Consider the following 14,970-nt stretch of genomic DNA (forward strand, 5'->3'; position numbering starts at 1 on the left):
TCCTCCTTTATCACTGGGGAAACTGAGGCTCCGAGAAGTGATGTAACTTGCCTAAGTCTGCCAGGGTACTGAGACATGGAAGTGGATTCAAATAGGTGTTTATCTGCCTGAAGCAGCAGCCAGTGTTCTTTGGTACACAGTTATGTAAGTCATGCAATTTCCCTCTTCTTAAATGCTTTCTGCTTTTCCAAGAAGAGAAGCACAGACAAGAAAGATGAATGGGGTGTTTTATCTAAGACCTTTTGAAGAAGAAGCCATTTAGTGCCCAAGGCCGATTTTCCCAAGAAGCAATGAATCTGTTACTTTGATAAAAGCGACTGCAAAGGCCACAGTGTGATAGTAATGTTTCTTTCTGATGAGTCTTAAAGCAGATCCTTAAAAGGTCACCATGAAAATGCCTGGCCTGGCTTCTTGGTGCGAAGCGGTCCTGAGGCTCCAAGCTGGCACTAGAGCAGTGAGTGTGCCCGGAAAGTTCTGACTGCGGGAGAGGACATGGGCTGACTTTCTCCCCAGGCCTGAGCGTGAGAACACCTGAGCGGCTGGCAGCCTGAGAGGTTAGTTATGGCCACGATTTCTTTTCATCTTGTCACCAATAGTTCATCCATCCTCTAATAAATGGTGGCATTTACATAGTAATGCTGGGATATTTTTTGAGGAACAATTCCAATCGACAAGGTTCTGTACAACGTTCCGTTTTTCTTTCTCACTCTAGCTGGCTGGCTCATAAATCTATAATCAGGCACTGCTAGCAGCTAGGAAACAGACAATTTCTAGAAGATCTGAAAGGCCAGACTTGTAAACCTGCCATTTTCTTGTGCTTCCTTGGATGAAGCCTCAACACCCATCTCTGTAAAAGGGAAATACTGTTGTTTTCACTGTTGACAAGTTGGGAGGCTGAAAAAAATGAGAAAAACGGGAAAGTCCCTAGCACAGTGGTACTTAATACATTTACTGTCTGTCTTCCTTTCCTCCTTTTCTGACTTTAAGGGGGTGACAAACCTCATGGTCTCTTTCATTCTGCATACAGAGCGAGGGCACATATCTGGGAATAAAGTATTAAGATGGAGTGTTCCAGAGCGCCTTTTGGAAGTCACGCGTGGACCCCTCAGTGCATTCCAGCATGCTTGCTGGACAGTTTCTCTCGGTGCGCGGCTCGTCGTGGGCCCTACCTTGTGTGGGTGTCCGTGGCTGAGGCTGTCCGAGCGGAGGCCCAAGCTGGGCTTGCCCGGGGGGTTTTGCTGGTTTAGTCTGAGGAGTCTAGAGCAGAAGAGAAGAGAAGCCTGTTGTGATCACCACAGCCATTTACTTCCTGTGTACGAGGGCAGGGTTTATGAACATCTGTTCACTACTGAGGTAAAACTTACATAATGTGCACAGTTCTAAAGTGTACAGCACAACGAGTTTTCACACGTGGATACACCTGTGTAACCACCAAGCAGGTCAAGACAGAACATTTCCAGTGGAGAAGCCTGCTCCGTGCCCCCTCCCAGCCAGCAGCCCCCTCGAGTATGACCATCATTCTGACATCTGTTATCACAGGTTTGTTTTTGTGGGGAAAGGGGGAGCAGGTTTTGAGACTTGCTTTTCCAGAAAGCTGGGGGTCTAGCAAATTCTTTGGAGAATAATCTGGTAGTCCGTGGTGAGGACTGTGGAAGGGAGGAGCTCTGAGGGAGCATGTCGAGGTTGGAGGATGAGGAAAACGGAAGACACAATAGTCTCTATTGACTGGTGCCCTGGGAGTATACAAAGGGCATGTGTGTACACGGGCACGTGCGTGCGCGCGCACACACACACGCACACCCTGCTCCCTGCTCAGGCCCGGGATGGAGCGCACAGAGGGGACAACTGGTTTCTTATGTTAATAATCTCTGCCTACCGACACCCAAAGCCCAGTTGAGACAAGGTTTTTCTCCCCAGGATGGTGAAGGGAGGAAGGGTCTCTCAGAGCCCCCCAAGTTCCCCCATCAGGAGCAGGGCTACAAGCTCTCCCCCAATCCCAGCCTCACCCATACCCCATTCCTTTCTCCCCAAGTTGGGAGCATCTCCTGTGGATCAGGGCACCCATTCCCAGACAGCCAGGCGTTTCTCATGGCTACACAGTGTCCCTTACTTCCGAGGACCTTACCCAAGGCCTCAGGGGCGAGGGCACTGTGCCCCCTGGCATCGGGAGTTGACTCATTTTGGAGACAACGAGATCGGCCATCAGCTGTTTGTCCTCTTCCAGGTGCTCTCCAATCAGGGGCATGGAGCTGTCCATCATCTGCAGGTGATGAGAGAAAGGAGTCCTGAAGGACCCTCAGGCCAGGGCGGCCAGGAGGCAGGCTCAGAGCTCATGACAGAAGTGACCACTAGATGGCAATGCTCTCCATGCAAACACCCAGCCCAGTGCCTCCAGCTGGGAATGACCCCCGTGGAGACATCCAGTTTCCTGCAGTTCAGTCTAAATCACCTCCCTGGACTCAGTTCAATTCAGTCGACATTTGCTGGACCTCAGACATGCGACCAAGGGCTGGGAGCCTTTGCTGACCTTTTCTGCTCTTTTCTTTGGGGAGCTCGTCTCTGCCTCTCTTTTCCCGCCTTGGCCCCCACCCAAGATTGGGGCTGGCCTCCTGAACTCTGGCCCAAAGTCAAGGTGTTCCACAAAGCCGGAAGCAGTGAAGGTGGGGGGCTCGATTATGACCAAAAAAAGAACAAGGGTTAGAGTCAACTCAGGGCTCAGAGAGAAAAGGGAAGAGGCAAGGCCTGTTCTCCAGGGCTCTGGCAGAATAAACTCCTGGAGAGGAACTTCTTCCACGGGGAGCAGGCTGCTTCTCAAAGGAGGCACAGTGCTTACACTGGGAGGGGGCCTGAGGGATCATATTTGTATGTCCGCACATCCGCTTTTCTTGCAGATGGGGAAACCGAGGCCCAGAGATGGGAAGGGACTTGCCCGAAGTCACGCAGGCTAACGATCCAGGTGATTCCCCAGGCACGGGCGGCTGTAGACGGTCTCAGAGGGCCTTGGTGGGCCCCCTGTCTCCTCCCCAGCTGTAGGGAAATCCAGCCTGTTCACCACCACCCCCCACCCTGCCCCCATCAAATGCACTGTCTCGTTCTCCCTTTTCCCAAGCTGGGGACTCACCAAGTTCTCTCTTGTCTAGGTCCTTGTGCGTGTCATTCTCTCTACCCACTCTACCTACCTAAGCCCTTCTCATCCGTCAGGGAACATCTAGCCGGCCCTTCCTCTGGGAAGCCTCCTCGGCACTCCTGCCACCGTCACTTTGGTCGTCCCGTTGGACAGCTTATCCCACAGGGCCATGGTCTCCTGTTGATGTGTGTCTCCCCGACCAGACGGTGAGCCCCTGGGCTGGGGATGGGCCCTGTGTCCTGTTAGACAGGTGTGCCCTCACTAAGTACCTCTTGAATGGAGGAATGAAAGGTCCCTGCAATAAGTCCTGCTGCTGATGATAAGGATACTAATAAGTGCTCTATTTCATCGTTACGTGCCAGGCGCTGTTCTAAGCACTGGGTGTGGATGACCTCACACCAATCTCAGCATAGCTCTTTGAGACAGGTACCATCACTATCCTTATCATGATGGGAAAACTGAAGTCAAAGAAGCAGCAAATTCAAGGACAGATTGCTAGCAACCCTTCCGTGTCTCACCGATCACCGAACAGCTCTCTGTGTTAAGAAAGGGGAACAGCAGACCTGGGTTCCAGGCTTCGGTTCTGCTAGGGACTTGCTGTGTGATCTTGGCATGTCACTTTTCCTCTGTGGGCCTGTTGTTTCCCTCAACTATAAACTGAGGGGTTTGGGCAGCTGCAAAGACACTTCCAGCTGGGACTTCTAGGAGCCTGTGAGTCTAAAGCACCTACTATGGTGGGGAAGCTGAAAAGCAAACTCAAGGATGTGAATGCAGATTCTATTATGGATGGTCCTGAAAACTGTCCTCAAATTGAGCTCCCTGCTGGTTATGCCTGGGTTCTTGGTACCCTGGATCCCAGTGCCCGGCACATGGACAGTCTCTCGTTCAATGTGGGCTGAGTTGAGTTATAACTGTGGAGTCTACGTGTACATAGGCCTGTCCTTTCTCTTCCTGACCCTGCCCACCCCTTTCTGTTCTGGTTTGTGTTTCCTACATTCCCTGCAGTAGAAAACAGCCACCACAAGGAACCTGAGGTCAGAGCATTCTGGAGTCCCCATGGCGGACACAGCCAGAGGAAGTGGACATTCTGGTCTCCCCAGGGAAACATTTTTCCAATGAGCAATGTCATTCCCTGTACAGGTCATGGAGGACAAGTTCATGGGTCTTTCCCCTGAGTATTTCACTGTGAGGATCTTCACAAAACATGTCCCACAAATTTTATGTTCTCACCACAGAGGTGGCTGAAGAAATCAGTATTTTTGGATCCCTTCTGTCTGTTGTTTTTCCTGACTGGGGAAAAATACCTTTTATCTTTCTGGTAAAAACCTCCCCATCTCCCTTGACCTCACTCTAAACTGAAAAGCAACGGAAACAACTCTGCAATGTTTCTGAGAGAAAAAACAATCTGAAAAGCCATTTCCCCCACCCCCCGCCCCCCGGAACATTTTTGAGAAGTTGTCTTATTGTGTTGTAAAGTCCAAACCCACGATTTTTTTTTTTTTTCCAATGTGTAAGGTCTTTCATCCCTGACCCGCTGAATGTCTGGAGGCATGGAGTCTGGGCCCACGGGTACAAATTTTTGTTTCCTAAGAGTGAAAGCTGAGGAAACTCAGATAGGCAGGAGCTCGGCGAAGGGAGCCAGGGGTCCCCCTGCTGATTGCTGGTCCCCTTTCTGAAAGGAAGCTCTCGGGGCAGGGTCCCTGCTACTGTGTGCACTGCTGTATCTCCACCACTTGGCTGCGGGTCTGGTGCCCAGGACAGGAGCTCAACAGTGAATGAACGAATGGGTGAGTGAATCCATGACCACATGTGTGCCAAAGCTGAGTTCATGTGTGGTGGTCCCATGAAGAGATGCAGAGGCAGGAGGCCAGGAAGGGTCTCAGGAGATGCAATGCCCTAGGCGTCGGTCTGAAGGTCCCAGGCATCTTCGTTCCTCCAGGGAGCAGCCTGGGTCTAGCTTGGAAGCACATGTACAGGGCAGTAGTTTTGCTCCTGGCCCCTTCAATGTCCTCTGAGGAGGGGCTGCTGAGGAGATTTCAGGTAATGGTGGCTGCTGGACTTGAGGAGAGAGCTGTTTTCTAGAGCAGGATTGAACCTGCAAATATAGATGCAACTCATCCTTGGAAGCTACCTGGCCTTCTGAGGGGTGAGTGTGGGCAGAGGGGCTATGTCCACCCTGGTCTCCCTCCCCTTCACCTTCAAGCTGGCTACTCCCTGGGCTTGGGTGTGGATGCCCTCCTGGCAATGCTGGGGGAGAAGAGCGGGGCTCCCACCCCTCCATTCACCGGGTCCCGCCATGCTGTGGGTCCCGGGAGTGGTGCAGACACTCGGGGCTGGAGGACTGGCTGGCTCTTGCGGTCACCCCAGCCATGTGCTTCCCATTAGCCGCCCACACCCCGGGGAGGGGGCAGCCACAGGGCTCTCCCTCACGTGTCTTGGCCCTGTGTCAGCACCGCGCCTCTGCCGTGGTTGGAGAAGGCCACAGAAGGGAGGCACTGGAAGGGGCTCTGGGGGGTGGGAGAGCTAGGATGTGAGGTTGGGGAGAGAAGGGAGAATTCTGAGCCAGAGCAGCATTTTCAGGGGAAGCAATGGAGAACCATGAGCTGTGGCGGGGAGGGAAAGGGAGTTAGGAAGGGAGAGGGGGCTGTGAGGCCAAGAGACTTGGGGAACCACGGAGCGGGGAGGGGGACTGTGGGATTGGGGGAGACGGGGGGGAGCCACGGAAGGGGAAGGGGGACCGTGGGATTGGGGTGGACACAGGGAGCCTTGAAGGTGGGAGGGGGGCTGTGGGGATGGGAGAAGCATGGAGAGGAAGTCGTGGGGGTAGGGGAGGAGGGTGATGGAAGGACCACGGCGACCTGTAGGCGACAGCTCTGGAGGGCAGCAGGGTGGTTGGCCTCTGAGAGGCATGGGCTGCAGGAAGGTTGAGGGAGAGATTCTGGGACTCAGAGCCCCTCTGACCTCTCTTACAATTACATTTCCCTCCATTCACACCCCTTTCCTAACCTTCGGTGCCCTGAAGTTAGTGTACCACCCTTCCCTGCCAGCCTGCACACCCCACGTCCGTCTTGCTCAGAGCTCTGTCCCCAGAGCTGCCCCCACGCCAAGCCCATGGGAGCCACTGGGTGCTGATTGAACAGACAACGGAATCTCTGCCTAGTGACCAGGGAAGTGTGTCCTCTTTACACACTGGGACATTGAGAAAATTGAAGAGGCCTGAGGGGACGGAATCTTGCCAACTCTTGGCCCGATGCTTTTCCCCTACTGTTAGGGCCATGGGTTGGGGATATTTGTTTAACCTCATGCCCAGACCTCTTGAGGGCCAGCTCAGAGCCCCTGGGCACAAAGGCTTTAGAGGCAGCCAAGGGTGGGGATGGGGTATGTGAGGGTGGTAGGTGAGAAGCCTGTGGGAGCTGCTTGCTGTGGCTTGGGCTGCATGTGCCCCAGCCATGGGCTAAGACACAGCTGACCACGCTGGAGGCCACACTTGGACTCCTTCCCTCTGGCATGCCTGCTCAGGGGCCTGGACAGGCCAGGAGGACCTCCTGGTCCACCTCTCACCTCAATGATGTAGTCTCTGCCATCCTTGCTGTGGACAGCCTTGACGGCGCAGATGTCCAGGCCACCAAACATCTCTGAGCAGCTGTCCACCCACAGCCTGTACCTGCAGGGATGGAGAGACAGGCAGTGGGCATGAGGGGCAGGGAGCAGGGACGGGAAGCAGAGGGAGAGAGAGGCAGAGACAGAGGGAGGGAGAGACACAGAAGGACACATACAGAAAAACAGGCTATGGGACAGACAGTGACACACAGGCAACCATTCAGAGATGGAGAGAGACAGGAGATGCAGCAAGAGAGACAGAAAGGCAGAGAGACAGAGGCCTGAGAGAGACAGAGGCAGTGGGAGAGACAGAGGCAGTGGGAGAGACAGAGGCAGTGGGAGAGACAGAGACCTGAGAGAGACAGAGGCAGTGGGAGAGACAGAGGCAGTGGGAGAGACAGGATGGGTAAAGAGGGAGGCAGAGACATAGATGGACCGTGAGAGAGAGACAGCAGGAGAGCAGCTAAAAGGGAGCCAGGCAGGCAGGAGAGAAGCAGGACTGGGGGAGAAGGAATGGGAGCTGGGAGAGATCTCAGAGACCTGAGCCCACCCCGCCTAGAACTTGACTGGCTCCCTAGTAGTGGGAAGCTTGCCTTGCCCCCATCTGGAGCCATCCTGGACACCCAGCTTCCCCTGAAGTCCTTTTCCCTTGGGAAAGCTGCTCGAAGGTCCCCAGAAATCCCTCCCAGGCCGCTCTCCCAGGCCCAGCCTGTGGGGACAAAGGGCATATTCTCCTCCTGCCTGGGGAATGCGGGCAGAGGAGCCTGGCAGGCTGCTCTTGTCTGGCCTGGGGGCCTGGTCCTCTGGACCCGCTGCTTTTTTTTCCCTTTCCAGCCACTTGATGGCTGCAAGGCCTGTTTGCTTTGCAGGGGAAGATCTCAGTGCTGGACTTTGACCCTGCAACAAGAGGATGGTTGTATCTGGAGAAGTCTTCCTGGCCTTGCACTTGGCTTCCCTCATGGTGGCTGGATTTGGAGTCACAGGGGACTTTGTGTCAAATGTTCTTGCTTCTCTCTCCACCCTCCAGGGTCACATGGGGGCACGCCTGCTCTGAGATCTATTTGTGTCTCTGAGCCATAAGGCCTGGAATGAGCTGAAGTGCTCTCAGAACCAGATCTCTCATCTCATCCGCTAATGCCCCTTGAGGCACTGAGGGTACTGTCCATGAATTTGCAGAATGGAAAGTGAATTCCAGGCCTCAGCAGACCCACTCCCATGGTAGGCTCCTGCAGAGATGGCCCATGTGGCCTGGGACTGAGCAGAGCCAGGGAGATAGTGCCCTGCTGGAGACATCTGTGAGTAGCTTGTGAGGCATTGGGGAAGGCTGGGCTCACATTCTGGAAAGGCCATGAAGAAAAGGGCCAAGACTGTCCTATGAATGCCCACTGGGGGAAGGATGTGACTCCCCCAAACCAGGTGATTCAGTTGTGCCAGGTAATGAGCACAACTCCCCTGAGACTAGTTAGCATAGGTGGTTACCCACCTGGAAGGTAGTAGCTGCCACCTGGGATTGAGTGGAAGGGAAGGAAGCCAACATTTACAGTGCCCCTCCCTGCCATAGGCCAGCACTGGGTTAGGTACTGAACATCCCTCTCTCATTCAGCCCTCTGGCTTGGGTATGTTAACTCCAATTTACAACTGAAGAAATTCAGAAAGGGTAGTTAACTTACCCTACGTAATACAGCTTGGAAGGGGCAGGACCACTCACTTTCGTTCATGCTGCTTCCTCAGCTTAGAGCCCTGAACCAGCAGTTCCATGAGGACAGTGACTGTGTTATATCCCTCCCCTAAGTCTCACTCAGTCATCATTGCTGTAGCAGGGTGGTCCCACTCCAATCTCTAGGGGCAGAGATGTGACATAGGCCTATATAATCACAGCACTGCTGCTTTCTGGACCATAGTGATTGGTTCAGGGATGGTCATATGATCGAAGTCAGGCCAATCTGTGAATAAGGCTCTATTCCAGGCTTTGACTGGGAAAGACACCTTCTTTCTGCTGGACTTGATACTGTCAAGATATAAGCCTGGAGTCATTATGGGCCACCATATGAATGACCAGAATGAAACCAACATAGAAGCCAACATATTCTATCCAACTTAAGGGGGTAGAATAAGTTCTAAAGTCCTACCTGGAGCTGTACCTCTGGAGTTTTCATTGCTACAAGCCAATAAATCCCCGCTTTGGTTCAAACTAATCTAATTTGTGTTCTGACACTTGCAACTGATACAGAGTTCTTAAAGGGAAGGATTGGGTCTTTTCATCTTGGCCTCTTTAGTGCTCAACATACATGGCATGCAGTAGGCACCCAACACATGTTCACTGAACAGACCTTTCTGACCCCAAAGCCCATGCTTTGTCCACTGTCATTGAATGCTTGCAAGCAGAAGTCACTGGGCAATCAAAAAAGGATGTATGTGTGCTGCTGGCCCCAAGAGCAGGTGACAGGTCCTCCTTCAGGTGAGGATGGCTTACAGGTGTTGTTTAAATAAGGGAGAAAGACCTGAGCGACTTTCAGCCAGAGTGCATCCCTGCCACATTCATGATTCATAGGAAGTCAACCTCTCCCTCTCATACTGAGATAGGAATAAGTCTGAGAGAGGAGTGGACAGTCCAGTAGCCCTGTTGCCCTAATAGGGATGCTTCCATGCAGCTGTCAGAGCAGGAAAAGACTGATGAGGACTTCTTGCTTTCTTCCTACAGCAGCTGGGTAGGGCGGGAAAGACCCCTGGACTTGGAGTCAAGATATTAGGGTTCTACTTTCAGTTCTGTCACTGATTAGCTCTGTGACCCTGGACAAGTCACTTTCCCCCTCTAAACTTTCTGCCCTATCTGTAAAATGGGGTTATTTATAAAACCTTCCCTGCAGGCTATTATGGGCAGTAACGGGGATCATGCCTAGGAAAGTACTCTGTGGGTGGAGAGATACTGGCCAAAGTGTGAGATGGCATTCATTACAGGATCCTTACTGTATCCCTATCTATCTCCCACTATGGCTGGTGCCTCTCCCTAAACACCTCCTTTGCCTCTTACCTCTCTGTCATGGCCACCTGCTCCAGCATAGCAGAGCCTGTGTTGGCCTTCCAGTTTCCAGAGATGGAGGTCCTCCTGTATCAGAACAAATAACACCGTGAGGGCATTAGGGATGCTGGTCATTGATCTGCTTTCCTTTTTTGCTTTGACTGCTTGGCGGCTCTGATTCAAATATCTGGCTTACATTCTGACATGTATTCTTAGGTACGCATCCAGTCTTCAGAATTATTTTTCTGTTTTTATTTCCCTCTGTGTTGACTGTCTTATTTGTTGGGTCGTGTGTGTCTTTCCCCAAGCCACCTCTGAAATATAAAGTTATATTTAACAAACGCCTACACTATCAGATTAAATCCTGCAAACTTTGGCCTCCTGTTTTTCAGAAGAAGAACTATAGGGCAGTATAGCCCCCGGTGACTCTGGAATCTTTCTTGAGAGCCATGGAGAGAAGTGATCACTCTTCCATGGTGACGAGGAGGAAGGCCTTCTGGCTCTGCCTGCCTCACCCTCTTAGTTCCCTTGCCCTTTCTCCAAAGCCCATGGATATTTCCCGTGTGTAGGCCTCCACACACCTTTTTCCCTTTGCCTGATCCAGTCTTCGTCGCCATCTTTGCCTCCCTAAGTCCTACTCATCCTTCAAGTTTCATCTGAAAATGTGACTTCCTGAGAGTACATGTTCCCCAAGAAGAACCCCCTATACTACACCCTATACCAATGTTTAGTGATGCTCACCTCACTTGCAATGACTACTTTAGTGTGCTGTCTTTCCTGAGGGCAGGGAACATGTTTGACTCATCCCTCTGTACCTCTAGTGTCCAGTGGTCCCTGGCATGTAGTAGGTGCCCAGCAACTACCTATTAGGTAAGGGACTGTGTATGTTGAAGAGCAATCCAGACAAACTATCTCTAATGGCATATCTGGATTCAGCAAAGACTGAATGGCTTTAAGCAAAGTGGCAGAGGTAAAGCAATTTGTTTCATGACCAAGGGAAGGCATGTGATTGAGGTTTAAGGGTGAACCAGGAGAGGAATTGCTATAAAATGTCTTTCTAAAAGAGAAAATAAAATGTATCCGAGCACAGCAGATGCTGAGAATAGATGGTGGCCAATAGGAGACATAATGACTAAGGGTAGCAGTGACATTGATAAGCTTCATGTCAATTAAGTTTAGTTCAGCTCAATGCAATTCAATTCAATTTGGCAAACAATCACCAGGCCTCCCTATGTCCTGGGTACAGGACTAATCTGAGTGTGCAGAGATGACCCCTTCCTCGAGCTGCTCACTACCTTAAAGGGTAGACCAGCCTAAAACCAGAACATAGGCATGGTAGGGTTAGCAGTACACACGAGGCATGAAGCACTCCGGGGAAGCAAAGGAGAAACCAGTCACTTAACATGAACCCCAGAAGGGAGCGATTGAGAGGTGCCTGGGAGGATGAGTAGGATTCAATAGAGTGGGATCTGCATGGTAACAAGGGAAGGTAAGAACTGACTTGAGTCAGATGGATGCGAGTTTGAATCTTGGTTCTAGCATTTTCTAGCTGTATAACCATGGACAACATCTCTGAGTCTATTTTCTCCTTGGTAAATGGGAATAATTTTAGTACCATGCTTATAGGGCATTGTGTGGATTAAAGGAAAGATTCCCATAAACCTCTTAGTACACTGAGTGCTACTATTACTTTTCAGTAAGCACAGACAAGAAAAAGAAAGCATTCTAATGCCAGAAGCAGCAGGAACACAAGCCAGACTGGTCTCCTTCCAAGAAGATGACGATAGTGAGAGCTGATATTTAGTGAGTGCTTTCTATGTCTGAGACATGGGTCTAAAAGCTTTATAAGCACTGGCTTATTTCAGTCTCACAAACCTAATGAGATGGATATTATTATCATTCCCACTGAGTGGCAGAAGCCACCAAACCATATCTGAGAAACTCTGCGCTCTTAACCATGACTCTTCATGGCAGAGCCCATCACAGGTTTGGGGAAAAGAGTTGATTGGTCCAAATGTGATGCAGCTGCTAGAATGTAGGATGGGATGTAGACTGTGACAACAGAATCTATGTTTATCACACATGTATGAAGCTGACCCCCTTGATGAAGGGGTGGGGGTGAGTGGAAAGGTGCTGCCTAAGTAACTTTGGAAATTAGTGGAGACTGTATGACTAAGTACAAAAGAAACTGTATGTAAGTCCTGTACCATAGTTGGTGAAGTTGTTTCTCATGGGACTATGGCTTGACAGTTCTGCAACTGTACACATATACTGTGGATGAACAAAGAAGTACATGGATGGGGGATGGTGGGAGCCAGGTTTTTTCCCTGTTGGGGTGGGAAGTTACAGATAAGCAATCTGGGAAGGCTAAAATGAATCATGTGGTACTGGATGAAAGTCTGACACATCAGTATGAACTCTGTTTAGCTTTAGCTATAGATGGATATGTATGTGTGTGTGTGTGTGTGTGTGTGTGTGTAATTACAGATGTGTGTATACACGGGTTGAGATACACATATTTATTTCCCAGCTCTGTCTGCTGAGAGGACTTAGAAACAATGACACCCAGTGGCAACAAGCACAAAGGCCCAAGTGCTGGGCAGGAAGTGGGCCAGAAAGGACGCTGAATGGTCATGGGCAGAGAGGGCGTCCTACACCGAGGTGTGACATGAACACTCTCCCTCGGATGTGGGCCAACCCAGGGTCCAGGAAGCACCATAACTAATGACAAATTGGAGCTGTCAGGGCAGAAAGGTTCAGCATAAAGAATGCAGCAATGAGGTAATCCTCAAGAAGAGAAACTGGGACAAGGTGTTGTCAATGTCAAGTGGAAACGCTAACAATGAGGAGAGGGGGGAAATGATATCATGAGGGATGGTGGAGGCCTCAGGAATGCACTGGACCAGGTACTGGAATATTCTCCAACTCAGAGAGGTTGGGGGTGGCAGGGGGAGGTGATCTTATCACCCTGAGGGCATCTGAGAGCAGTGACAGGTCTGGCCTGGCTCATGGGTGGAAGAGAGCGATTGGCAAGACTGGCCAGAAGTAGTTCTTGGCTCCATCCCTTTCCTGGGCATATTTCCTTATAGGTCAACTGACTGCATTTTCTCCAGTTTCCCAGGCAATGGCAGAGTGGAGTGGTTGCAACAGAGACTGTGTGACTTGCAAAGCCTAAAATTACCATCTGGTCATTTACAGAAAAAGTTTGTGGACCCCCGGTCTAGGCAATCCAGGTAGTGCAAAAGCAACCCTAGATAATACAGAAGTGGGTATGTATGGCTGTGATCAATAACACCTTATTTACTGAGACAGGTGGAAGCTGGATTTGGCCTGTGGGCTGTGGTTTGCTAACCTTGATCTGGAGCACAGCTCCACCACACAGAAGCAAAGGACTTTCTAACTGTCCAGAGTCAGCTGTTGTAGTCCTCAAAGATGGAACCAGGCAATCAGTGTGCCATACATGCTTGGAAAGCAGGCACCTGTTGCCTCTCTGGGGTCTCATCATTCCAAGTGGAGACAACAATATTCCAAAGTGAGACAGAGAGGACTTGGGGCAGATGAGACCTCTCTAAACACCAAGCCCTCCACCTGGTCAAGAACTCCCACTCATCCTTGTAACTGCAGCTCCAGCGTGAGTCATCCTTTGCCTGAACCACCCCTGGGATGAATGTGTGTTGGATTTTCTGGCATTCATCCCTTTTCTTTTAGTCACACAACCTCTGTTTCCACTGGATAATGACGCTGCCCATATTGCATGCTATCTTGGTGGGACTCTTCATACTGCTCATCTACATTCCCCTAACTAATAAGCATGTGACCACAGTTGGATTAATCGGCACTGTTTCCACGGAATCATGATCTTGAGTTAAGCCCTGAAAATGATTAGGGCAGATTCATTTCCTAATGGGGTGCCGTGAAGACTGTATATTACTTCTGGCTACCCAGATTCTTGGGGCTGCCCTGGACCCTAATATTTCTGAAATTGATAATTTGGGGATTTGTTAGTTAGTTCTGATCATCCATCTAATAAATTCCCTTAAAAAAATGTCACCAAATTAGTCAGGTATGTTTTTTACTAATTGCAGCTGAAGAAATCTGATGTAATCTCCTTCCTGATCTTATTTGTCCCAGAGAAACTCTTTTGCAGCCCATAGCCCCAGAGCCATCTTTTTACAAATACAGGTCAGATCATGACACTTCACTGCTCAGAAGGGAAGAGAATAAAATTCACAACCCTCAGCAAGGCTTTCAGGGCCTTCCTTGATTTGTCCCTAAGTCTCTCTTCCATGTATGTCTCCTATGACATACATCAGGTATATACTTGGAAACATGCCAACAGTCTTTCTTTCTCTGGGGGAAACAGGCTTCATTTGGGTAGACAGATTTCCACCCTGGGATAAGCCATAATGGAACATCAGCCTTCCGCTGTACTAACCAAAGAAGGGCGGTAAAGGAGACAGAAAGGGAGAATAATGATGTCCCTATGGGGTCTCTGCTCTGGGGCAGAGAAGACAGGGCATGACATGTATTTTTAATCTCCGTTCTTCTCACACTCTGCTCCTACCCTTCCTCCCAGCTCCCCAGCCCCTGCCCAGGGACTCACATGTAAGCTTTGTAGTTGGATCCAATTTTCTGGATGCGGATGTCGTACTTGGAGTCGATGAAGGCCTCGGTGGTGGCATAGGTTTTGGCCATAGCCACCATGCTGGTGATGTCCTGGTAGTCATGCTGGTTTTCTACTTTGATCTGTGTGGGAGGATGAGGGGTTGAGTACCACCCACCCAGCGTTCACTGGGCACCTACCCAGTGCTGGGACCCAGGGCTATGCCGTATATAGTAACCTTGAGAAGGTCGCCTGCCTGGCAGGGGAGGCAGACCTAGAAAACAAGTCACCCCACCACTTCCTGTGGAAGAGAAAGGCAGCATTCCACTTGGGGAGTCAAGGGAATCTTTATAGAAGGGGTGGGCTCTGAACAGGGTTTGGAAGAATGAACGCAATTCTCACATGGACTATGGAGCAGGTGCGTTCTCTGGAGAGGATGGGGGATGGACAAGGCAGAGGCAGGAGGAGCCTGTAGGGAGGGGGGATGGGCCAGTAGTTTGGACTGGCCAAGGGGGAAGGAGGGTGGGGGGATGCCTGAAGAGGGTCTTCAGGGAATAGACCATGGAGGGCCTCAACAGCTTTTGTAGGGGCTAGGATGCTAGCCTGAAGACTCTGCAAAGC

At 50.8% G+C, this 14,970-nt stretch overlaps 1 protein-coding gene across 1 annotated transcript in view; it reads right to left on the minus strand.

Moving 5' to 3' along the window:
- Positions 1–14,970, minus strand: part of SYN3 (synapsin III) — a 410,811-nt gene that overhangs the window by 7,461 nt on the left and 388,380 nt on the right. Inside the window, exons 7-11 of the mRNA XM_082636954.1 lie at positions 14,350–14,492; positions 9,759–9,833; positions 6,689–6,791; positions 2,126–2,260; positions 1,170–1,257 (exon numbers count right to left, since the gene is read on the minus strand). Of these exons, the coding sequence (XP_082493080.1) occupies positions 1,170–1,257; positions 2,126–2,260; positions 6,689–6,791; positions 9,759–9,833; positions 14,350–14,492 (544 nt within the window). The remainder of the gene's footprint in view (positions 1–1,169; positions 1,258–2,125; positions 2,261–6,688; positions 6,792–9,758; positions 9,834–14,349; positions 14,493–14,970) is intronic.

Source organism: Mesoplodon mirus (assembly GCF_964341445.2).
Source record: "Mesoplodon mirus genome assembly, chromosome: 11".
NCBI lineage: Eukaryota > Metazoa > Chordata > Mammalia > Artiodactyla > Ziphiidae > Mesoplodon > Mesoplodon mirus.